Source organism: Garra rufa, chromosome 19 (genome assembly GCF_049309525.1).
Source record: "Garra rufa chromosome 19, GarRuf1.0, whole genome shotgun sequence".
Lineage (NCBI taxonomy): Eukaryota > Metazoa > Chordata > Actinopteri > Cypriniformes > Cyprinidae > Garra > Garra rufa.
In genome coordinates, this window is record NC_133379.1 from 20,159,371 (window position 1) to 20,185,228 (window position 25,858).

The window sequence follows — 25,858 nt, forward strand, 5'->3', positions numbered from 1 at the left end:
AAACCCTCTATTGGCCAAATTTATACGAAACACCGGCTACCCGGCATGTTTGAAAAGCCATGTAAAAAATATTTACTCTATGAACATGGAAAACAGCGATAATAACGGCATTTAGCTACCTGTTTTCTGCAGCATTGTTTTTTCAGCTTCAATATGTAACACTGCAAGTTGTCATAGTAGATTTAGTCACATTTTCATGCTCTTTTAATCACAAAACCCGCGTCACACAACAAAAAACATTCTGATCATGTTGTCCTCCATTCACCAGTTGTTGACGTTTGTAAATGCCACACACAAAGACGTCACTGTTTGCAACCAGATAAATGGAACGATAGGAAAATTGTTTCTCTAGGAATCAAGCGCAAGTTGTCTTTTGGCGTTAAAACAGTACTGTCAGGATTTACTAAAGACACGCAGTGAATAATTAGTGCTGAAAAGGTGTGGACAAAGTTATTTTGGACCTGACCTTATTAAATATGCATTTGTGGGAGTTTCCCTTTCAGACGCAACATTTATGGGAGGAGAGTGAATTTGAGTAAGAGAATGAATCTAGCAATCATCCAAACGCAGGCAGTTATATGCGCTGCTCTTGGTAGATTGCGCTGGTCATTATGGAAATGATTTGGCTGTGTCTGTGTTCTTTAATGTGCACATTGTTGGTAAATCACAATCTGAATTTTCCCCTCCCACTGTGCTTTTATGAAATTGCTCTCTAACGCTAATTTGCCCTGTTTAGAACTATGTGGTGTGAAAGCCTCTATAGAGTTTGTTTTATTGCACTAAAATTCCATTTTCACATTTTTAAGTCAGTCAATAAAAGTCATATTATGCTAAAAAGACATTTTTTTAACATCTGTTATTAAACCATCTCCATGATCACCACATAAATAACTATCTTAGATGACAATATGACATACAAAACTTGAATATTCTCTATTGTTTTCTGTTGTGTAAAGGTGTGTAAAGGAATTTAAAAGCATCTATACAGTGATGAGACAGAGTAGGCTATGCAAATTTAAACCATTGCATCACTTCAAAACAAATTTTTAAAAAATCTGTAAAATTAATTTAAAGTGTAAAAGGAACTGTCTGAGCAGCTGTGCAAAAATGAACCATACAAGAATGGAAAAATGTGAAATCTGATCAGGATGACCCAGCATTAATTTTTCAGGTTGGATGGATGGATGAATTTGTGATAAAGTTTATTGTAGTGATTGGATGAGTGAGTAACGGATGGGGGGGCTGGGGGCGGACTTGTTGGCAGGGTCACAAACTATTTCCTTAAACAGACTTATGAAAACCATACGGCACAAGGGAAAACCACAGGCCGAATCTCCCCCCACCACTCAGCGCACTCATTACCCGCCCCCCTCTTCCAATAACAAACGTCTGTACCCTCCTTCTCTGTCTCTCTGCTGCAGACAGACTGCAGACAAAAGTCATCTCTTTGAGCAGAGAGACCAGAAATTTGAAAGAGCTCATAGGTAAATCTAAACATTCAATTAGCTCAGAAAAAAAAAACCCTGAAGACGGCAGAAATTATGGGAAACAGGACTGTTAGAAAATTCAGTGCTGCATATCCCTGTCTTTTTATTGGTCTTCTATATTTGTATTGGTCTAAGGGAGTCATAGGACAAAGCTTGCAGGAGCAGGACGGCGTGTGCAATGCTGAGGGATGCTACTCTATTCATCTCCAGCGCAAGACTTTCAGGGAGTCCTGGAGGAGCTGCAAGGAGAAAGGGGGGAACCTGGCTACCATTAAAGGACCAGAAGAAGCTTCCATGATCCATGACCTCCTATCGTCAGGGGACAGACGTGGCTCCCGGCCCAGAATCAGGCTGTGGATTGGCCTTCAGCGTCAGCCTCGGCAGTGCTCGGTCACGCGCCCTTTGAGGGGCTTTACCTGGATCACTGGGGATCAGGAAACGCAGTATACAAACTGGCAACGCGAGGACGTACCCAATGCTTGTGCTGCTCATCGTTGTGTGGTCATTACCTACAACACGGCTGACAAAAGTGGCAACGACAAGAACAACTTCAAATGGCTCGATGGATCTTGCGCAGTGGTCGTGGAAGGTTTCCTCTGCCGCTACACCTACCAAGGGATGTGCCCAGCTCTTCAAAAAGAAGGAGGGGGTCCTGCACTCTACACCACCCCATTTGAACTGGCAAGTACTATTCTTACTCACATCCCTTTCGGCTCTGTGGCAACTCTTCCTTGTCCCGACAAGGACAAGGAAGACCAGTCAGTCCTGTGCATGCTGAGAGAGGACGGAAGTGTCGGCTGGTCGAAGGATGCACCACTCTGCACTGACACTCCGACGGACTGGTGTGAACAGGACAATGGTGGCTGCGAGCACTACTGTGTGAACTCAGATACCCAGTACTTTTGTGAGTGCTCTGACAATTATGTTCTGGCAGAAGACGGAAAGACCTGCCAGCTCTTGGATCCCTGCCTCAGTGCCAACTGCGAGTTTGAGTGTGAGTCCACTCCTCAGGGACACCGCTGCAAGTGCCCTGAGGGGTACCTCCTGTCTGGTGATGGTCAGAGTTGTCTTGATATAGATGAGTGCTTGCAGAAACCTTGCCCGCAGGAATGCATCAATGCACCTGGTACTTTCGAGTGTAGGTGCAATGAGGGCTACCTTCCATCTGAATTTGGAGAATGCGTGGACGTAGATGAATGCATGGAAGGAAAATGCGTTCATATTTGTGATAACTTGCCTGGTTCCTACACTTGCCGCTGTCACGAGGGATTCTCTCCACTCGAAGAAGATCCGGAGCAATGCGAAGATATCGATGAGTGTAAAACTCCAGACACTTGCGATCAGCTGTGCAGAAATTACGAAGGTGGATTTGAGTGCTTTTGTGAGGAAGGTTATACGTTGCAGGAGGACAACTACTACTGTCGGCCAGTCGAAGAGGATGACCATTTGATGGTTGAATCAGCTGATGCAGCACTGAATGATCCCGCCTTGCCAGAACTGATGACAGATGCCAACCTTCTGGAGTCACCAAGCACAGAGTGGCATCCGACTTACCTGAGCTGGTTTACGGAGAAGACACAGGAAGGAGATGTGACCACACAGGAACCTGAGCATGCATCTTCTAATTCACTGGTGGATACTACAAATTCAGCTGATTCATATCAAGAGGATGCACATGAGGAGGAAATATCAGTAGCAGCTGGTGATACAGCAGATGTAAGGACATCAGGAGGCAAAGGACCCTCAGAGGCTTCAACATCTGTGCCGAAGACAAAATTGGATTTTGTCATGCTCACTCCTCCAACACTGCAAATACCAGAAGATAGGTTGGCATCAGGAACAGAACAGCGTCCAGGTGACAGGAAGAAACATGATAAAAGCTGGCTGCTTGTGGCATTGCTGGTACCACTATGTGTTTTTATTGTGGTCATGTTAGCATTAGGCATTGTTTATTGCACAAGTTGTGCTGTAGAGCCTCGGAGCAAAAGCGTCACAGACTGTTACCGCTGGACCACCACCTCCAAGCCTGAAAAATCAAGCACAGCAAAATCTCGAGCTTGAGTAATGTACAATTAACATGACTCTTTAAAAAAAAAAATCAGCAATGACCCTGGACTTCGTCAAGCTGTTTTGGTGTGATCACACTGATGTCACTTTGGTATTCTGAGAGTTCCTGTGGGATACAGGGGCAAAATAGTCCCTTGGTGCACCATTTAACATTCAGACATTCTTTTTAGACAATGGAGAGAACATCAAGAATTATTTTCTAATGGAAGCAGAACATTTTGTGGAAAGTGGGACATAGCAAACTTGATTTTAGCATGCATCCCTTTTTCATTTAATACAATGGATGAGAATTTCTATGAAGTCTACAAGTAGAAATAAAAAAATATATCTTAAATGTCAAAAGCTTAAATTTATTTGTTCAACTCACACAGTTTATGCTACAGCACCCCCAACAGTGAGGTATGTAACTACAACTGTTCACCTAGAGACTTCAGGCTGTTTTAATGATACACATTAGATATGAAACAGATCTAAGTGCACCAGTTTAACTAACACTTATTATTACTTTATTTTATTCAGGAAAAGTTTAACTAATGGTGACTACACTCTTAAAATTAAAGGTTCCATGAAGAACCTTGGACATCCGTGGAACCTTTCAAATGCAGAAAAGGTTCTTTATAGTGGAAAAATATTCTTTAGATTTTTAAAATGTTCTTCAAAATGGTTCTTTTAAGAACCGTGTACTGAAAGGTTCTTTGGGGAACCAAATGTCTCTTCTATGGCATCACTGCAAAAACACCCCTTTAGAGACTTTATTTTTAGGAGTGTGTAACATTGTGGCATTTGGATAAGACCTATATGAGATGCCCATGTTGCTTTTGTTTTAGTATTTTCACCATTATTTCCACCATTCCCCAGAAAAACAGATCAGTAATGGTCATGAGCTTACAGAAACAGTTCAGGCACAAAACACTTTTGGCTTCAGTGAAAGTAAATGAAAATAAATAAAATAATAAAAGTAAACCAACAAGATTTTCATTGTTATTATTATTCCATAATACTACATAACACATTAACAACCATTTGTTTCTGCAAGCAGTTTATGTTTTTCACTGCATCCCACTAAATAATAGTAATTTTCAAATAAATGTCACTTGCTGTCACCAATAAACTTTGATCAACGTTTTTTTTTTCAGCATTCCAGTTCAAATTCGCGTCTGCTTCGAGTGATACCAGTGAGGAGAATTACAGCTGGCTTAGCCATTTTGTGTTGTACTGGCACAGTCCCACCAGTAGTTGTCACTGTCTGATATTTGAGTTATTGTATATGTCTTTTAAAAACTAACGTGATTTTAATAAAAGCCGAACTTGCACTACGTTATAGTAGTTTATTCCTAATCACGTGTTTTTTCTCTGTGACCAGCGATTTATAGCCACGAAAGATTGTTTTTCACTTCACACTTTGAACTATTGTAAAAGTGCTATGAGCCATTTTGGAGTCTAGTAGATCAACAAAATCATGAAAAATTAAGTTTGTTTACTGCATTAAGGTCGTTGACGTCATATGTGGAGTATAATCATTATCATATAATGACTGACATGACCAGCTCAAATATTTGTCTGAATGTATTTAAAACATATGTTTTTAGCAGTTACACAACGCTTTTCTGTCTACGTGTGGTCTATGGCAAGCTGATCCATCAAGGACTTGTTTTAGGTTGAGTGGCAGCAAAGACATCAGGCATCCTTAAAACTTGTTTTAAAAGAAAAATAACAAACGAATATTGTAAACTAACTAAAATGACTCAGTTTGCATTTTAAAAACTGGACTTTTGTAGTAAATCACAACGAGTTAACAGTATTCAACATTTTTTTTTCTCATTTTCTTCTCTTTCTAAATGTAGCCGTAAAACTGAACTAAAGGTTCACGGTTCCTTTTAAACAATGAAAAAAACGGAAAAACATGTTTTCCGACGAGGATGGGATTCGAACCCACGCGTGCAGAGCACAATGGATTAGCAGTCCATCGCCTTAACCACTCGGCCACCTCGTCATATAAATAAAACTCTCTTACTCATATCTATAAAAACAAAGTGTTTAAGAAATATTAATCATTCCATTTAACGGAATGTAAGCAATAAACCCTTAACTTACTAAATAGTTGTTAAAACACCTTTATCTCCCTGACATTATGCTAAATCGGTATCACACAACTGTTAGTGCTACTGACTCAATTTACCTGACATATAGAGAGCAAGTATACAGCTTCATTTTGTACGTGATAGATAAAGACCTAACAGTACTTATCTCTTGTTTTACATGCACGAAAAATGTGCGGGAAAACACTTTTGCTTGATATTTGTGTTGCCGTAGTCACCTGCTGCCCTCTGCTGGTCAGCCAGACTAACATTACTGGCTACATTGATTTATATAATAGGCGCAGCACATTTATATAATAGTATATAGAGGTATATAATCGTGACAATTGCTAAATGGCTGTCGTTACTTGTTTTTATAAAGTTCTGTACGTAAATATGCATTTCTGACTACTCCTTAACTGTTTTTTTGCAAAGGTTTAACTTAACTTACAGTCTTATCGTGACACTTGTTTGCTCCCAGCAACTCAAAAAAGCTTCATCGTGTAACATTCTGTAATAATGTTTTTTTTTAACTTTTAGTCATGTGTAGCTGAATAATGTAATAGTAATGATATTAATAATTACTTTGTAGATTAGATTTACTTCGGTATAGTCCATCTAACTTACAGTTTAAATCTTTTCGTCCGCATCTACAACCACTTACCAGCTGAATCTTGGAGATTTACATAATTTAAAGGTCTGAAAGGTTAATGAATGTTGTCTTGCATCATGTTTACAAGATAAAAGAACGGAAACGTCTCAGAACAGACCCATAGTAAACTCAGCGCGCTGTAAGCGTCAACCAATGAAACAGAGGCTTTCGTGGGCTTGGCCAATCACACGATGAATTCACTGGAGCCCCTCCCCCCGACCATGTGAAGACTTGCCGCGAATTTCAACCAGTTCAAACTGTTTAGGCGCGCGCGGAAGCATTAAGCTGGTCTTACAGACTTTAAAAATTATATTTAATACAGTTGCTTGTTTATATATTTAAGTATTTTGTACAATAATGGCTACTCCTCCCAAGAGATTTTGTTCGAGCCCTGATGCGGACCTCAGTTTTGAAAAACGGGCATTGAAGATTTCAGTAGAGGGAAACATTGGTAAGTTGGATTCATTTTGGTTTAAAACTAAATAATATACAGAAAACAAAACGCACTTAATATATTACGTAAGTGTTGTTAACAGTTTAGTTTTTATGAACAGTCTATGAAAGTACTATGCTTGAAAGCTTTCTGGTATTGTTAAATACATTAGTGCTGTTGGCGCCAAATACTAGGTCTATTTTGTACAGCAGGCATCGATTATTCTTATGATTAGACTTAATTTTTTTTAAATAGTTCGTTTTCCTTCCATATTTTAATAATACAACTGTAAAAAATATTTTTAAACGTCCTGAAACGTTATTAACAACATTGGAACGGTTGACAAGTAAATTATGATGTTTTATGATTTAAAATACTATTAATAATAGTAATAATAAACATTTAGTACCATAATGATTGAATACAAAGTTTGACTGCTACAACATTTGGTTTAATTATGTCAGGTATTAATTTAAAGCCAAATTAATACCTGCCATAAACATCAAGGATAAGTTTTTATCTTTGATAATGATGCGGAACAAAACTTATGATTGTTTGTATTGATGTTTTGTATTTTAAAACATTTATATATGTGCAACAGCGGCAGGAAAGTCGACATTTGTGCGCATGTTGGAACGTGCGTCAGAAGAGTGGGAAGTCATACCAGAGCCCATTGGAAAATGGTGCAATGTACAAACCACAGAGAATGAGTATGAGGTACAGTTTGTCTGTATACAAGATATTTTATTAAGGAAGTGTCTTCAACTCAGATTTTTAATAACATCTCTCTTTCTATCTCTGTAGGAGCTCAGCACGTCCCAGAAGAGTGGAGGCAACCTTCTGCAGATGTTATACGACAAGCCCAGTCGCTGGTCATACACTTTCCAGAGCTACGCCTGCCTGAGTCGCGTCCGTTCACAGCTTCAGCCTCCTTCTTCCAAACTTCAGCAGGCAGAGCATCCAGTCCAGTTCTTGGAGCGCTCGGTCTACAGTGATCGGTACGTACAATAAACACATTGTCTGAATAATTTAGAAAATTTTGAAAAGGCATGAAACATTATGTTTTTGATTCTTCAGATATGTGTTTGCCTCCAACCTCTTTGAGTCTGGAGATCTAAATGAGACTGAGTGGGCCATCTATCAAGACTGGCATTCGTGGCTCCTCACTCAATTTGAGTCTCAGATTGAACTTGATGCCATGATCTATCTTCGTGCTGATCCTGAGGTACCACACAGCTCCTGCTTCATCTGTAGTAATATAAAAATGATGTAAATGTGACAATTGTATGATTTATTGATTAAACGCATGATTCACAGAGGTGTATGCAGCGTCTTCAGTTCAGAGGACGAGAGGAAGAACAAGGAATTCCTCTGGACTACCTGGAGAAGCTGCATTATAAGCATGAGTGTTGGCTGTACAACCAAACCACAAAGTTAGTGATCAACTTATTGGCCCGGTTTCACAGACAGGGTTTAGGTTAAGCCAGGATTAGGCCATTGTTCAATTAGGACATTTATGTAGTTTTTAGAAATATTCCTCAGGTAAAAACATTACTGTTGTGCATCTTGAGACAAAACAAAAAATCTGACATATTTTAAGATCAGTCAGTGCAAGTTTCTTTCAGCTGAAACAGCTCAGACTTACATTTTAGTCTAGGACTAGGCTTAAGCCTTGTCTGTGAAACCAGGGGTTAATGTATTAATACTTGTATTTAAGCTGTTTGAGTATCTAAATAAGTATGTTGTCAAACAGGTTGGATTTTGAATATCTTAAAGACCTTCCAATACTGGTCCTGGATGTTAATGAGGATTTTAAAAATGACAGAATTAAGCAAGAAGGTGTAATTGATAAGGTATGTATATATTATTCTGTGAGGAAATGGCATAATTAGGAGTTCTTTACATTGTAAATAATTTGTTCTTTTTTTCTTTTCAGGTAAAGGAGTTTTTGAGCACTCTGTAGCCTACAAATGGACACTGGTTTGTTTCAATCATTTAAACTGGTGTTTTATCACTAGTACTCTGGATTTATGCTTGTGGTTACATGGATGAATTGGTGGTTTTAGTTTTTTTTTTTTTAGCAGATTTTATTTTTAGTTTTTTGTACATATGTATTTTGGTTGTATATTAAAACATCATTTTTACAAAACATATTGTTTTAAACTCTGATGTGATGGACAAACAAGTCAAAAGTTTTTGAACTGTAAGATTTTTGATGCGTGTTTTTTTGTTAAGGAATTCTCTTCTGCTCACCAAGCCTGCATTTGTTTGCAAATACAGCAAAGCAGTAATATTGTGAAATATGTTTACTATTTTAAACAACTGCTTTCTATTCGGATGTAATTTATTCCTGTGATTAAAGCAACATTTTCAGCATAATTACTCCAGTCTTTAGTGTCACATGATCGTTCAGAAATCATTCTAATATGGTGAGTTGCTGTTCAAGAAACATTTATTATTATTATCAATATTTAAAACAGCTGAGTACATTTTTTTTTAAGGTTCTTTGATGAATAGAAAGATCCAAAGATCAGCATTTATCTGAAATAAAAAGCTTCTGTAACATACACTATACCTTTCAAAAGCTTGGAGTCTGTATATTTTTTTTAGGGGGAAAGAAATTATAGAAAGTAATATTTTAATTCAGCAAGGATGCTTTAAATTGATAAAAAGTGATGATAAAGACAGTTATGTTTATGTTAACTTTCTATTCATCAAAGAAACCTGAAAAAATTCAATTCTGCCATTTTTAACAAAACAACTGTAATAAATGATTTTTAAACAATCTTAGACTGATTTCTAAAGGACTGTATGACTAGAGTAATGATGGATAAATACACATACATGTATATGTGTATATATATACACAAATACAGCTTTAGAATCACAGAAATAAATTACATTTTAAAATATATTCAAATAGAAAACAGTATTTAACAATATTTCAGCTTTTGCTGTATTTTGGATCAAATAAACGCAAGTTTGGTGAGCAGAAGAGACTTCTTTAACAAAAATCTTATTGTTCAAAATCTGGTAGTGCATACAGTAACATACAGGATATTAATATTTATGTGCCGTTTATGTGTTAGATCTGACAACTATTCTGTAAGTGAAAAGTTGACAGTTACATGATTCCCACAGCCATGGGAAAGCTGGGAATTACAGTGTTTGCTAAATGAAATGAATAAAATCCTAAAAAATTAAAAACATTCATTTTGTTATTCTCTGCTCCTAAATATTTTATCTGTTAGAAATTGTTCTTTGTGAGTGCTTAGAATCTCTTACAAGCAACTGGAAATGTCATGTAAATGATTTGGTCAAATGTGTGGGAAGCAAATGTACTGAAAGATGTACAGTTTGAACAAAGAGAAAAACAAAATGGTTTCATAACCATTAATTTCTCCAGCTTTAGACTGAATTCTCTCCACTTTGCTTTATGACTAGTTGCCCAAACTCTTGCTCCTGTAATACAGGCTGTCAGAACACTGACTCACTCACCAATGAGAACCCGCTGGCTCATTCGATGTTTTTGAGTTCATCCTTGTAATTAAGCTTTCATGGTCAATGTAGGCAACCCATTTAAGACCAGTTTTCAGGTTAATTTTATTTATGTTAAGACTATTTTAACCTTTAAACCTTGGAATTGGCCATTTTAAACAAATGGCTTGAACACAGTTTAAATGTCAGCCGACAATGACACTGAAAAACAATAATGAAAAAAATAGAAATGCAATTGTACATGAATGCATATTCATTTTTAATACCATAATAATTGTATATACATATATGTTTATCTGAGAAATTTTGAAATGATCTGAAAGCTGAATACGCTTTCAATTGATGCATGGTTTGTTAGGATATGACAATATTTGGTATTGGAAATCTGGAATCTAAGGGTGCAAAATAATCAAAATATTAAGAAAATCGCCTTTAAAGTTGTCCAAATTAAGTTCTTAAGTTCTTCAATGCATATTACTAATAAGAAATTAAGTTTTGATATATTTACGGTAGGAAATATTTACAAAATATCTTCATGGAACACGATCTTTAATGATTTTTGGCCTAAAAGAAAGAAAAATGTATCATTTTGACCCATACAATGAATTTTTGGCTATTGCTACAAATACACATGTGCTACTTAAGACTGTTTTTTTTTGGTCCACCTGAACAAAATAACAAACTTTGGTAATGACTTTATAAATTCATAAAACCAATATTTGCAGTGCAAACAGGTGAAACAAACTTGCAATTTTAATAATATCACCTGAATAACCTTTCATATGTAAAAAGTAATTCAATTTTATTATTTACAATATTCAAATGTAACATTTATTGAAGTAGTACTTTAAATACCAAAGCTGAGCCTGAATGCTTTTTTGAGCTTTTAATTAACTTATGAGCATTGAATTTGGATATTAATGCAAAATAAAGTTTAAATAATCTTCCCTGTTAGTTTTTAGTTTCACCTGATGAACAGCTTTCAGTGAACTCTCACAATAGCATAAATGTTTTCAGTCATAAATAATTTTTATATGTAGCAAAATAACTTCTAAACCAGTATATAAAAGGGTAGGTATATTTATGCAGAAGAATATGAAAAAAGTATATCAAGTATATGCAAAATAACATTTTCCCGGAAAGGAGGTACAATATTGTCACTAGATACTCTGTATTTTGATCTCTACTCCACATATAGTTTGCACAATATTAGATACTCATCAAAATAAACTACAAGTCCCATAACTAAATCATTCACAGAAATCCGGGTATTGCTTCACCCAGGTCGGTCGCGCCCTCCTCTAAACTGACTGTTATTGACACAGTTGTCCTAACATGTTAAATAATAAGAGTTGCCTAATGTCGGACGCAGATATGACGGACTTTAACTATCAACACATGAGATGTTATATTCTTAAAAGAATAAGACAGGCTTTGACCGACTATTCTATGCATTTAGCATTGCATTAGAGTAAACATGACACATCCAAAATTCACACAACTTCCTAAATATGATTCTGACAACAAATTAACCTCCACTTTCTCGATAAAGACAAAAATAGGCGTATCGAGAGGGCGGGAATTTGTGACAAGCGTGCCCACGTCCAATCGTCTTTACTAAATGATGTTTCCTGGCGTTAAATCTTAAAGCCCTCTCGTAAACCAACCTTGACGTCGCGTGCTTTCGCTCGAGTAGCGTGCGTTGCGGCCAATCAGGTTCCAGTACTTAACTCTCGCGCCCAATAGCCTTCGCATATTTTGAACTGAGGCGGGACAATACACAAATGGTACGAAGTAGGCTAGGTTGTTAGAAAGTTAATGGCTTGGGGGAAAGAGATTCTCTTCTCGCTTCAGGAGAGTTTGAGGATTTTTCTGAAGTAAAACGTAATTATTTTATAACATTATAACCCCAAAGAAAGTGAAGAGACGACATTACCTTCACAAACAGACGTATTATTTAGGAAAGTATGCAGGATGCAGTAGCCGGGACGGCAATGCTGACGGACGGCTTCGAGGACGAGATTGACTCGGTGACTCCGCGTTCCCCTGCGCTAGGGATGGGGGTTGGAGCTACACCAGGAGCCGGACTCGGGGGCCTCGGGATCGGCGTCGGTGGCAAGAAAGTCCGCTTGTTCGGCGAGGCTGGCGGGCCCACCACAGACAGACTTGATTTCAAACTCACAGCGGCCGCGGTGCTATCGTCAGGCCCAGGATCCGGCAGCGACGAGGATGAGGTGTCTGAGGTGAGAGCGAGTCAGCCAGCAAGAAAGTGTGTGAGTGTGTGTTAGCTTACATGCTAACTCCAGCTAGCCTTAATAGGCTTCATTCCCAACCAAAACCCTGGAATTAATCACCTCATCTAAAGAGGCCGACGTATCACGTATCGTTCTTGGCAACATTTATACAACAACACTCTTGCGCGGAGCGCCGTCAGCAGCCATTTCAGCTGCGTTTCTCGCGACCCACGTTGCCAGTTGCGTTTCTAAATAGCTCAAATTCTGGCGAGTTAGCTTAGCTTAGCACGGGCTCAGAGACGTAGGCTGCGATTTGGGCCTAAAGAGAACATCAGGGGGCAACGCCGTCGTCTGCTAGTTAGCCATCCCGAAATCATTTTACCGCGTTCAGCCACTTGCCACCCCAGCTGACGCCCTTTAAAGTTAACTCGCCACTCGCTGCGTCTTCGTGACAGTCATTTTGAAGGATCTAGAAATGTCGCTAGCCGGGAGGCTAAGTGGATCTTGGTACGTAACTAAATATTAGCTGGAAATATTAGCTGTTTAGCAAAGCTTATCTGCGTGACGGTACCTCAACAGGCCCTTACACTGTGTTGGTAAACTTAAGCTCTGACTTGGATCTTGACATATGTGGCGTTTGTGAATGTAGATGAAAGACGTTACAACGTTTACATTAACCTGAGTGTCAGCACTAGCACCCAGGCTTAAGTAAATATATCCCCACTGCAGCTTCTGAAATTTCAGGGACGCAAATGTTAAAACAACATGCGTTAAGTTTAGTTTTTTTTCTTCCTCCGTGTCAGAGGAGCAATCATTTGCCATTATGATAATGAAGTGTGGCGCTGGGTTTCAGGGCGACTTGTCATTCGGGTTTGTCGTCATACATCAAGATGCACCTGTTGGGTCCTGTAGATGTTTAATTCTCGATCCCCAGAAGGAAGTTTTTCTAAAACTGCAGCTACTTATAGAATCAAGTGTACACTTCTGTTTTATCCAAGATTTTGCGTTTGTCAAACAGGATTTACCTTTGTTGACACATGACAGGCGTTTTCCAGACACGAAATGCATGATGAAAAATTAATGCACGTTTGTAGGGGTGGGTGATTTGACCAAAAGCAGTCATAAAATGAGTAATCTTGCTTCATGATAACGTTATATCACAATCTAGTTGTTTTTGTGTATAATAAGGTTACTGTGGATTATTAGTATTTTAGGTGGTATAAAATTATTCTTAATTCCAATTTTGATATCACAGCAGAAGCAATTGTGACCCTGGACCAAAAAAAAAATCTTTTTTATTTGGCTGAGATGCAACTCTTTGAAAATTTAGAATCTGAGGGTGCAAAAAAATCTACATATTGACAAAATCGTTTTTTTCCAGATGAAGTTCTTAGCAATGCATATTACTAATCAGAAAGCAAGTTTTGATCTATTTACGGTAGGACATTTACGAAATATTTTCTTTGAACATGATCTTTGCTTAATGTCCTAATGTTTTTTGTCATAAAAGAAAGGTTGATAATTTTGACCCATAAGTGTGTCTGCTAAAAATATACCCATTCTACTTAAGACTGGTTATGTGTCCAGGGTCACAAATATTAGCCTAACATAAGTAAAACATTCTCAAACTGAAAACAAGTAGTCTGTAATACTAAAAAAATTTATGAGCAATAGACAAATTGACAAATACAATAGATCAAAAAACACAAATGATTAAGTGTTTGATGTTAAAGTTGCTTTTTAGCATGCAGATACCAAATTAAGTTCCCTTTTTTAAATGCATGTTATTGTGAACAATTCGTCCATGCATAAGTTTTTTTATTTTATGTTTTGACCTCATAATGTTTAATTAAAATGTCATAACTAGATCTTCCAGTGAAAACTGCAGGCCTTTCTCTGGTAACACATGCAGGACTTTTCAAATCATTAAGTCCACTTAAACCCAGACCTTGCAAGATTTTGTTAATCTGCGTCAACTTTTAAACGCAGTGGCGACATTTCAAAGTATATTTAACAACGGATTCACAGAATCCAGTCCCATCCTACATCCTTTTTAATTTTTGATCAATTGAACTCAAACTTAGTCAAACCAAAATTCAGACGCCTTTCAAATTTCTCTCATTATTACAGTTTATTTGTTATAGTTTAAAAAAAAAAAAGGTTAAACTGTGTCAGAACAAATTCATCTTGATGATCACAAATGAATGAATCAAACTAAAATTTATTCAGACACCTTCAACATTTCTCATTTCAGTTTATTTGCTATAGATTAGAAAATGGCAATACAATATGACGAACTCAAGAGTTAAACTGTGTCAGAACAAATTCATCTTGACCACAAATGAGTCACAGTACAAAAATACATTCAGACACCTTTAAAATTTCTCACATTATCAGTTTATTTGATTTAGTTTAGAAAATGGTAATACAATATGATAAGTTAAACTGTGTCAGAACAAATTCATCCTCATTATTTCAGATAGCTTTGACAGAATGATTTAACAAAACATGGTCAGGTTAAAGTGTCAAGACAAATTTTTGGTCCCAAATTTTACTGGTAGTCCACTGTATAAAGAATTTTTGGGTTTAAGATGTCACAGTTCATTTTCTTCTTCATTTTGCTCTCCTCACTTACATTAATGAACTATAGTGTTCTGCACCAACTAGTATTAAAATAATAAACTGTAACTGGTACCTGAATAATCTTAGTTTGACTGTAAATTACAAAATGAATAATCTTAATTGTGACCTTAAATTTACAAGTCCTTCATGGCGACACATTATCTAAAAACTGTGATTTCTACCAAATTTCTGTGGGTTTGTTGTGTGCACCGGTATATCATTCACCTCTACATTTATGCTCCACTACCGAGCATGCAGTTTAGTTTTAAGAAAATATAATTTTGTTAATTGCAGATAAACCATAAGCCTTTTTTAAAGTAAATGACTGAAATCAAATTGAGTTCTCGGGGGCCGACATGCTTGCAAACATACGCTGTTGTATTTCAGAGCTGCATGTGATTCCCCCCCCCCCCCCTGTCTGGAGTACAGGGGTGTGTCTGTTGCCTTTTATAACTTGTAATGGGTGCCCCCCCTTGTGTTGTTGGTATTTGTTTGGAATTCAGGGGGAGGGGTATTAAAGTCGGTGGAGGTAGATGGAGATGATGACAGGCTCAGGTAGGACCTGCATTCCCACAAATTCCAGCATTCTGCATCGACTTCCTGTTAGGTCACCATGCGTCATGAGTCAGTCTGCCCTATGAACTTAAATTAGACTAAATGCGATTAGAAATGTAATTATGTTTATGAAAAACAAGTTTAGTCATTCAAGCAAGAGTATAGCTGAATCAGGATACTGGACGCTGGGTCATGTGATACGTTTTTACATCCATGAAATTACAGCGTGATTTAACGCATTTTTAGTTATATTTAAATTCTCTGCATTCTCTTTGCTTGTTTTAGTCGTGGATGGAATTCTGCAGTCATAAATTTGCATAGCCAGGTTCGGCTAATTTGTGTGTTGCTTTAAATTGTGACATTCTGGCTTGTTCTCCCAATATAGGGCTCTGTTGCAAGCTATATGCATGGTTCTGGAAATACTGGGAATGTCATGGAATTTCAAAAAGATTAGTCAGCTTCTTGGAAGCCTCTATATGTCTTACATGTACAGGGACAGAAGTGATATTCTGGGTTAATTCAGAGACTCTGTTAAATCAATATCAGTGTCAGACAAATGTCAGATGAAAAGAGCAGCATGCTTGTAGAAGACAATTGGCCTTTTCTGCCCTCATGTCAAAATGCTTTTTCTTATGAGAATGGAAAAAAACGCATTTGGCGTTAAAGTTTGTTACATCATTTACTAAATCTTTTCGTCCCAACGTCCTTTATACTGCAGAATTATTGCCTTATGTTAACTTGTAACATAAAAGGATATTTCTTGCATGCCTTTGGTGTGTATGGTGTTTTTCCATCACATATATTTAATGACCAACACACAGTTCACATGACTGTGGCCTATGACACAGCATGTGTTTCCTAATTAATTGCATATTGCTGTCTGGAGAGGGAGTCAACTACACAGTCGCTACATGTTAACTCCCTGTCTTTGGGGAAAACTGTAGATACAATCATAGCAACAAACTTCGCCTGAGGCTGGCCTATGTGGCCCAAAATATTATCATACGATATTTTGTATCATATTAATTTACCGTTAATATGGGAAAAGAATGCTTTCAATGTGTTTGTTAGACCTTGATAATGAATCGACGTGTAACTTGTTTGTTCACAATTAAACTCCACATAGAAAGATACCTTTTAATTTAGGGCTTCATGAAATCCATTTTATTTTTCCCTGAATGTTGTATTTTCCAGGTCTTTGAGTTTCAGTGTGTATTTAACCATTTTTCCTTAAATGAAGTAGTAAAAAACTTGTGAAGTGACTGTCGGAGCAACTCTAGAGATGAAGTTTATGGTCCTGATATATTGAGATGGCAGACACTGAAAAACACTGAGCTTTACATGTGTTTGAGTTTGTGTTGTAGATGGTACTGAACCACTCATTCACACAGACACAAAACATGCATAATTATTAGCGACACGCACTTATTGGCTGTTTTTGCAATGTATATTTGTCATAATTTCTTCAAGTTGAACTGTACTTTTAATTAAGCATGTTGTTCATCTTTGAGATTCAGTGTGTATTTAACAGTTTTTCTGCAAATGAAAAGGAGAAAAGCTTGTGAAGTGACTGTCAGAGTAGCTCTGGAGATGAAGTTTATGTTCTCATGTATTGAGACAGCAGACATTGAAAACACTGTGTGCAGTACGTGTGTTTGAGTTTGTGTAGTAGACAGAACTGTGCCACTTATTCACACAGACACACAGAACACATGGAATTATTAGCGCCATGCACTGACTGGCTGTTTTTGCATTTATTTGTGTTGCTAGTTGAATTTAAATCAAGTAAAAATGTCCAGAGCATGTCATCGATGTCAACAGCCTGTTGTCGCTTAGCCCTACCTGCCAACCCCTCTACCTCTTTAGTTTAGATCTTGTCTAGTGCAACATAGGTTCCCTGTGGCTGTTTAATCATAAGACTGCTTGTATATGGATTTTTTGTCTTATTTTGAGTGTATTTAAGTGCAAGGGTTAGTTTCTCCTGCTATAGGCAAATAAAATGATAAAAGGTTTAAATGCAAAGTATCAGTTAAATTGGTTATGTAAGTTTTTAAGTTTGAGGCTGTAGATGTTGTAACCATGTAACTTCTCTTTAGGACATAAGTATAAGCATCACATGTGTTCAGAGCTGGTTGTGTGCGTAATATCGTGATTAACTGGTATTTTGTGGTTTCGTCTACATATGCAGTTCTGTTTAATAATGATTCTTTATAAACTTCTTGAGTTGTTTCAGCCCTGCTGCATCGTTGTACATTACAGACTACCTGTATCAGCCCCAGCACCACTCACTATTGCCAGCTCTTTTGATGCATCACCCTCATGTTGTTCCAACCCTTTGACTTTGTCTTCTGTAGATCTCAAAATAATCGAATGGTGACCAGGGGCCATCAAGCTTCAAAAATTGCATAAACCTTAAAAACATTTAAAAGTACCATAACCGTAGTCCATGTGACTGACATGCTATATGTCCAGTCTTCGTATGATAACTGACTGAAATATCATCTCCGTCAGCTCAAAATATAAACTGGATTATATTTGAAGTCAAAAGTTTACATACACCTTGCAGAATCTGCAAAATGTTACATTTTTAGTAAAATAAGAGGGATCATACAAAGCGCATGTTATTAAGTACTGACCTGAATAAGTTATTTCACATAAGACATTTACATATAGTCCACATGTTATAAATAATAAAATATTAATAAAATGACCCTGTTCAAAAGTTTACATATGCTTGATTCTTAATACCGTGTTACTAGTGATGCTCCGATTGATCGGCCACCGATCATGATCGGCCGATATTGACTAAAAATAGCTTGATCGTCGATCAAGTGCCGATCAAAAAAGCCTATCACTTGACGTAAATTACTCGCTCGACTTTCACACGTGCACGCACGGCGCACAGGTAAACAACAGCAGAGCGGAGCTTACCAGTGCAACATGAGTTCTCCCGTTTGGAAGTTTTTCAAAGTGTCCGATAAAGACTTGTTGGCGATATGCTCAATTGTCATATCGTCCTATTGTCAGCCTGTCAGATCCTTATTCTTTTTGTAAGGGTAGTCTTGTTATTGGCATGTGACAGAGTACAGAGCGCTGACTGTAGACTACCGGAGAAGTTCAAGTTTTCTTTCGGTTTCATTCTCTGCTATCTTCAGTGAGTGGTGAATGTGCGTGCTTGAATGTAAATGAATGTATCTTTCTATACCCGTCATATTGCAATGTTACCGCTGTGTTTCTGATTGTTGTCATCAGTTCATGTTGTAGTTCAGTTCATATAGAATGAGGAGAAATGGTGTCCGTGTAATTCACCTGCGTATGTTTAGCGCCATTTTATCGCATCGCAATTCTAATTAACGCATATAGATGTTACTGAGGTGAATGTTTGTTTCCTATATACAGACGGATTGGTGAATGTTTGTTTCCTATATACAGACGGTTTCTGATATATCGTATTTAATTCAGCCTAAACCACATTTTACTTCCTTTATCCTAATGACTGTGCAATGCTGGATAATATAATCCTTACATCATCTTAAAAAGCAGCAACAAATAAGCAAAGAGCATTTATATTATCAAAGAACTTCATCACTAACTAGTGTAGCCTAGTCTACTGCGAGGTGCACTTTAAAAAACACTCCCGTTATAATCAGTTTATTTATCTATACTGTATGATGAATAAATCTCTTACCCATGCGGCGCGTTAAGGCGACATGGCCACTCTATGCATGTGTTTATATCGAGACAAGTTTCTGAAGCATTCTAGAACCGACTCTCTGCACTGCATCGCTAAAGTTAGGCGCCTTTTTGACGGATAATAATAATTATCGTCTTGCTATCATCAAAGGCATCAGCAACTGGCGATATCTCTAACTATCGTCGATACACGATACTATTGTCTATCGGCACAACCCTAACTTGGTGGTTCTTCAAGATCTTGACTGTAGCCTATTTCTACAGTTTTTTTTTTTTTTTTCAACAGTTAATTTAGAGTTAGTTTCATTTCTACAAATGGTGCAAACTCTGCTAGATTATAGATAAAAGATTCCCATTCCCCTGCCATTCTGTGATCGGCAGTGATCGGCAGATCATGATCTTGGTGATTGGTAATCTGTGATCGGCCCCAAAAATGCTGATCGGAGCATCTCTAGTTGTTACCTGAATGATCCACAGCTGTGTGTGTTTTGTTGTTGTTTAGTGTGAGTTGTTCATGAGTCCCTTGTTTGTCCTGAACGGTTAAACTGCCTGCTGTTCTTCAGGAAAATCCTTCAGGTCCCACAAATTTTTTATTTTTATTTATTTTTTTAAATTTTGTTTTACATTTTTGTTAGGGCTGCTCGATTTTGGCAAAAATCATAATCACGATTATTTTGGTCAATATTGTAATCACGATTATTTAAACGATTATGACAGGCTCCAAAACTTTACATAGTGATTAATTTAAAGATAGCAATACAGCGAGAAAAAGATACAAATAAAAAAACAGTGCTTTAAAAATACTGAATACTTTTATGCAAGTCTAACAATACTACAGAAATTGAATTTGAATGTAAAATAAAACAATGTCTTCACTCTAATAGTTAAACATGCTTTGTTTCTTATTAAAACTAAAACGTCCTTCATTCAAGAGCAGTGAGTGATGTTTCTCGTATAAAACGTATTTTTACATTTTATTCATATTAGGCACAGAGACGCCAAAAGGAATATTATGTGTTGCCGCTTTAACCACACGGACCCATTATACTGTTACGCACTGATTTTCATTTTCAACTGTTTGTTCATTTAAGACATAACTGACAAGAGTTTACATGAATAATCACCAAGCCCCTCATTTTGAAATATTTTTGCGTGTATTTGACCGTTTAGGTGCGCACCTTGAGCTAAAAGATAACTTTCATGTCCGTGTTCCGCTCTGTCTCTGAGCGCATTAACAAAGGACAGCGCAAGTTTTCTTACGTGCTATTAAAAACACAACATCAAAGAAACATTAATAAATCAAGCACGTCCCATTTTATGAAAGCCACCTTACATGATTTAGCTGATTTGCATGTGAAATTTGGCTTTTATGGAGGAGCGAAAGTGCACCACTGGTAAAAGGGCAGAATGGGGCGCAATAATCGTTTAATCTCGATTACTGCATTTTCATGGTCGTTTGAAGCAGAAATCGAAACCAAATTTCGATTAATTGCACAGCCCTAATTTTTGTGTATTTGAACCCTTTCTGACATTGACTATATGATATTGAGATGCATCTTTTCACGCTAAGGACAAATGAGGGACTCAAATGCATATTTTACAGAAGGTTCAAATGCTCGGTAATGCTTCAGAAAGAAACACAATGCAATAAGAGCTATTAATTCGCAGATCAGGGCAAATTTAACTTAGGTTGTCTTCTAAGAAACATGTAAGTATTCTTTGTAGCTTCTGAAGGGCACTACTAAATGAAAACTATTGATATTTAGACAAAATAAGAAAAATGTACATCTTTATTCTATTCAAAAGTTTACAAATTACAAAATCACAAATGACAAAAACAAACACTTTATAAAATTTTAAAATACCATAGCAGTAGTACCTGTGACCAGGGACCGAAATTAAGTTTTTGACACACCGGCCAAGTTGGCCGGTGGATTAAAAAAATCAACCAGCCAAGCTTATTTTTTACCTGCCAAAATTCTGAACGATTTAACACAGATATATCCAAAGCATGTTATTCTGTATATTATGTGTGCTCCGGACAGAGAGGAGTGACAATTAAGAAAAACAACTTTTTGGTCATTTTAGGTTTTTTATTATAACTTGGAAATGTTTTTAACGAACTATCTGATCTAGTCAGACTACTTGTTTTCTTTGTCCATGAAATCTGGCCTCCTGCTTCTGACGCAGTCTTTGTGCCACAGCAGGGTTCAACGCTAAGGAATTTTTCTACTGGCCTGATTGGGCCAGTGGTTCAGATTTTTACTGGCCCCACCAAAAAGAAAAAAAAAAGTTAATATTTATTAGAGATGCACCGATCGATCGGCATCCGATCGCAATCGACCGATAGGGGCACTATCGGTTTTGAACGGAGTTCTCAAAATAGATCAGAGCAGGCCGATCAGATGACGTTTACAACAACAAACAGCCACCAGAGCATGCATTCCCACTTCTCAGACTAGGGTCTCCTAATGGGCGTGGCTGTCTCTACAACGCATTAACACTGAAGATGACGTCGCCGGTATGGGTTTTTTACAACGTGTCCGAGAAGGACAACAAATTTGCCGTTTGCAAGGTGTATGCAAAGGAGATACCCCGAGGAGGAGTGCTACAAAAGAATTAACACAACGAACATGATACAACATTTGAAAGTTTCTCACCTTAAGGAGTATACCGAGTTTACAAATTCAGCTTCTAATAAGGCAGAGAAAGAAAAAGAGCGTGCATGTATATGTACAGGGTGCGATTTGCCGGGTGGATTTCCTCCCCTCTGGTCTATGCATCCCTGCCTCTGCTGAATTATTTTTATCCATGGTGGGGATAAAACGTCCCGCGAAGCCGCTCCTATGTCCCGATCTAAATCAAATGATTCGCCATACGCGCTTTGAAGTTTAACGTTCTGAATCAAATGATTCGCGATCCGATTGAAGCGCTTCGAAACAGTGAATCTTTTTGCGACGCAGTGGTTTACTGATTCGGAGTTTCCAAAAAGCTCCATTGATACTTTGTTCACCTTCTCTATAAAATGTATTCGTTGTTTGAAATTAAATCATTACCATTAATAGGCCTAACTTACAATGTTTTTATTAAATTGTGATCACATAATACTTGCGTCGTATTAAAAACATTTCATGACCTGACACTCATTATCTGGTTCTTGCCTAAAAAGACGGGTATATAATGCGCGTTGTTAACAGATTACACTTAACAGTTTGGTCAACCTCTCCCTATGGAGAGAGAAAAAAAAGTTTTCAAAAGCATCCCCCCATTTAGGACTTACACAACGGGTACAAAGCAGCGATCGTATTTATCTCTGCCATGGTTGATCGCGCCTTCTTGTTATTCGCGCTAGTGCCGGGAAAAACTACAGCGAGTGACGCGATGCGTATATTCGCTTGGCTTTCGGTGTGAACGCACCACTAGACTGTATTTGCACACGGCAAATGTAAACTTTAGTGACAAGGCAGCACTGGCCCGATCGGGGGAGCATCACAGAGATCCGCGAGACTGATACTGATTAACATTATTGGTGAAAAGATTTACTCGCCATGTGGCGGATGGCGCTTTAAATTTAACTCGCCAGAAAGAGAATTTGCTCGCATTTGGCGAGTGGCGAGTGTTAATTTCGGACCCTGCCTGTGACTCATGTGCTATATTTCCACTCTTCATATGATACCTGACTGAAATTTTCGTAATATCTTCTCATTCAGCTTTCAAATATCAACTGTGGATTTATATTCAGGTGTATAGTCATATTTAAATATATGCCTATTTATATTTCCCACTGCATGATCAGTTATGAGACTCAAAAGAACTGGTCTGTTCTTTGATGTTCAACTTTTTGATGTGCTGTATTTATATGAAGATTATTAGTGAATAACTGCATGATTTTATTAATCCTAAGGCCCAAAGCTTCTGATTATACAACACACGTCTTATAGTCTACTTCATGATTTTAATCCTTTTGTATTTGGGGCTTGTCAGCGACTGGTCATCATTCATTTTAATTATGTGGGAAAAAAAGTTCAAAATTCTTCCAAACAGTTTTTGAAACAACATGGTTCATTAAAAATTGACCAAATTTTGAGGGTGAACTTTTTCACTTTTAATAGACCAATACAAACTATTTATCATGTTCGGTGTTTATCTGAACTGTATGTCCATACTTAATGTTATACTTTAGCTTTTCACCCCTATATGTGACCTAAAAACACAAGCAAATATGCTGTTTGTGTGTGAACTTACTGACCCTGGTCATATGTACTGCAGTACATGAGCTGTGTAATTGCAAAACTTGCTGTTTTGGACTTTACACACTATGTTATTGTTGCCAGATCATCTGTGTGCATGGCTAAAGTTTCACCTCCAGAACGCTGCAAAGTATAGACCGCTATCATTTTTGTGTTTTCCCGGCAGGAGATGTTGCATAAAAGCACTGTTTTTTTTTTTAAGGACATAGGAATTTGAGCCAGCATAGTTGATTTCACCAAGTCATCCTATTGATTTGATGTACGTTTAGGGTTACCAGCTCTGCCACCAGACATGTCGTTGTATGTAATAAAAAAATTGTCCCTCCTCCTCCCTCACTTCTTGCCTCTTGCTAGAAGTGTAGCGCTTGCAGTCTGTGTCTCAGCGCAGAGATGAGGTAATGAGAGTCACTTGTTTGGACGTAGCCTCTCGTCTCGCCCTCGCTTCTCTCTTTCGCTCTCTCTCTCTCTCTCGCTCGCTCACTCACACACACCCTGAGACAGATTCTTCCCAGAGACCGGAGCACAACAATTCCAGCCACACCAGAGCTTTGCACATTCAAATGCTCCTGTATGCTTTTAATTACTCTTACTGCAGATGGGCTCTGCTTGACCACGCCCGGCCTCGCTGCTTTACTCACCCTGCTTTTTGGGTCAGCTCTTTTTGGCAGCCCTTCATATTTATCTCTTCTGAATTTGTTTGACCCCTCCCAGTTTCTCTGTCTTGTAACTTAAGTACGCGGAGAGGGTAATCCCTTGACATAATTATAAGAACAACCAGAATAGTGTGTTTTGCTGTGTTTCTGGTGCTGGCCTCCTAGTTTTTGGCAGGAATTGAGGTCTCATAAATTGTATAGATTTTGTATAAATTGAGAACCGGTTCTTTCCAGTTTTTTTTTTTTTTCTTTCTTTTCCACAAATGTGTCTCATGCGTGCGTTCTTCTGCCGATGTGGGTGGAATATGATACTAAAGTGTGCAGAAAAGCTATTACTTCTTGAGCACTTTCATCATACCGTATACATATGTAAAAGTTTGATTTAACTTATAGATATTGTGCCAGAAATATATTACTATTGTTTAGTAGAATGTACATACTACTGCTACTACTAAAATGATTAAAACTTATTTTTTAAAGGCGCCATAGAATGGTCAACTGTGTTTACCTTGGCATAGTTGAATAATAACAGTTCAGTACATGAACATGACATACCATGAGTCTCAAACACTATCGTTTCCTCCTCCTTATATAAATCTGGTGTTTGCAATTGACCACTGAAAAATAGGTCAATTCCAACATAACACCGACTGTTACGCAACAGCCCCGGGATCCTTAAGTTATGCCCCCAACATTTGCATCGCCCAATCATCTGTAACGTCAGTGCATCAGTAAAATAAGGCAAGCCACTGAAGGGACATTGCAGTACAAAAGATTTCACTTACCACATAAACAGATTGATGACTGCGCTGATGATGGTGAATGATGGAGAAATAATTGCGTTGATGGCGAATGATTTACAAATCCCAAAAACTACATATTAAAAGCGGCTAGAGCTCCTAATTAAATATATATTTTTATCGATGTGCCAGCTATAGAGATGAGCAGCTCTGTGAAACAGCCAATCAGAGCAGAGCTCATTAATATTCATGAAGCTTCCAAATAAGGCAATAACAGAGCATTTAATTCTAGGGACAAATCATAGGGTTGTAAATGGAGCTGTAAAACCGTTTCTGGAGATTTTTTGCCCTTTCCTATGCCATATACCTTCTATGTAGATATCAGAGAAAAATGTAAAATATTGTATAAATGCATTCTATGGCAACTTTAAGGAATACTCACACAGCATGTTTTATGCTTTCATTTGATTAACCAAAAAAAAAAAATTTAAATGCACAACACAGAATTTCTGAGGGGAAAAAAACATTTCAAATAGCTATTTTAAGAATAAATTTAAATACATTTAAGTTGTGTTATGCATTCAAACAATTAGACATGCTAAAAACAAAGAATTTGGTTACAATAAAACATATGGTGAGAAAAAAATGAATAGGGCCCTAAACTTGTCATTTTTGTTATACTTTTATGAATTGAAATGAAATTTATATAAGTTCCATGATTTTAATTAATCACACATGCTTTTTGATTATTTTATTTAGCCATTAAAAAAAAGTGTAAAGAAAAATTAAAACAAAAATGAAATCCAGAAAAATTGTACTGGTTTCATAGGGCCCTATTATATGCATTTAGAAAAACAGCATATATTTAAATAACAGTACTTTCTTTATGGTCACAA

At 37.4% G+C, this 25,858-nt stretch overlaps 3 protein-coding genes and 1 non-coding gene across 7 annotated transcripts in view; 3 read left to right on the plus strand and 1 right to left on the minus strand.

Annotated features, from left to right (window-relative positions):
* Positions 1-1,433: 1,433 nt before the first annotated feature.
* Positions 1,434-4,870, plus strand: cd248b (CD248 molecule, endosialin b). The gene has a single exon (XM_073824590.1). It carries the CDS (start codon positions 1,542-1,544, stop codon positions 3,546-3,548), a length of 2,007 nt encoding a protein of 668 aa, XP_073680691.1. The 5' UTR covers positions 1,434-1,541; the 3' UTR covers positions 3,549-4,870.
* Positions 4,871-5,465: 595 nt separating this feature from the next.
* Positions 5,466-5,547, minus strand: trnas-gcu (transfer RNA serine (anticodon GCU)). Its single transcript has one exon. It is a non-coding gene; the product is annotated as a tRNA-Ser (tRNA).
* Positions 5,548-6,544: 997 nt separating this feature from the next.
* Positions 6,545-9,927, plus strand: LOC141292702 (deoxycytidine kinase 2). The gene is made up of 7 exons (XM_073824740.1): positions 6,545-6,735; positions 7,319-7,434; positions 7,522-7,715; positions 7,795-7,942; positions 8,035-8,150; positions 8,471-8,570; positions 8,654-9,927. Exons 1-7 carry the CDS (start codon positions 6,642-6,644, stop codon positions 8,678-8,680), a joined length of 795 nt encoding a protein of 264 aa, XP_073680841.1. The 5' UTR covers positions 6,545-6,641; the 3' UTR covers positions 8,681-9,927.
* Positions 9,928-12,020: 2,093 nt separating this feature from the next.
* The window catches only part of ankhd1 (ankyrin repeat and KH domain containing 1), a 64,079-nt gene continuing 50,241 nt past the window's right edge, over positions 12,021-25,858 (plus strand). For all 4 annotated transcript variants that reach the window (XM_073825221.1, XM_073825222.1, XM_073825223.1 and 1 more), the window contains exon 1: positions 12,021-12,458. In XM_073825221.1, the coding sequence (XP_073681322.1) occupies positions 12,183-12,458 (276 nt within the window). In that variant the 5' untranslated portion in view covers positions 12,021-12,182. The remainder of the gene's footprint in view (positions 12,459-25,858) is intronic.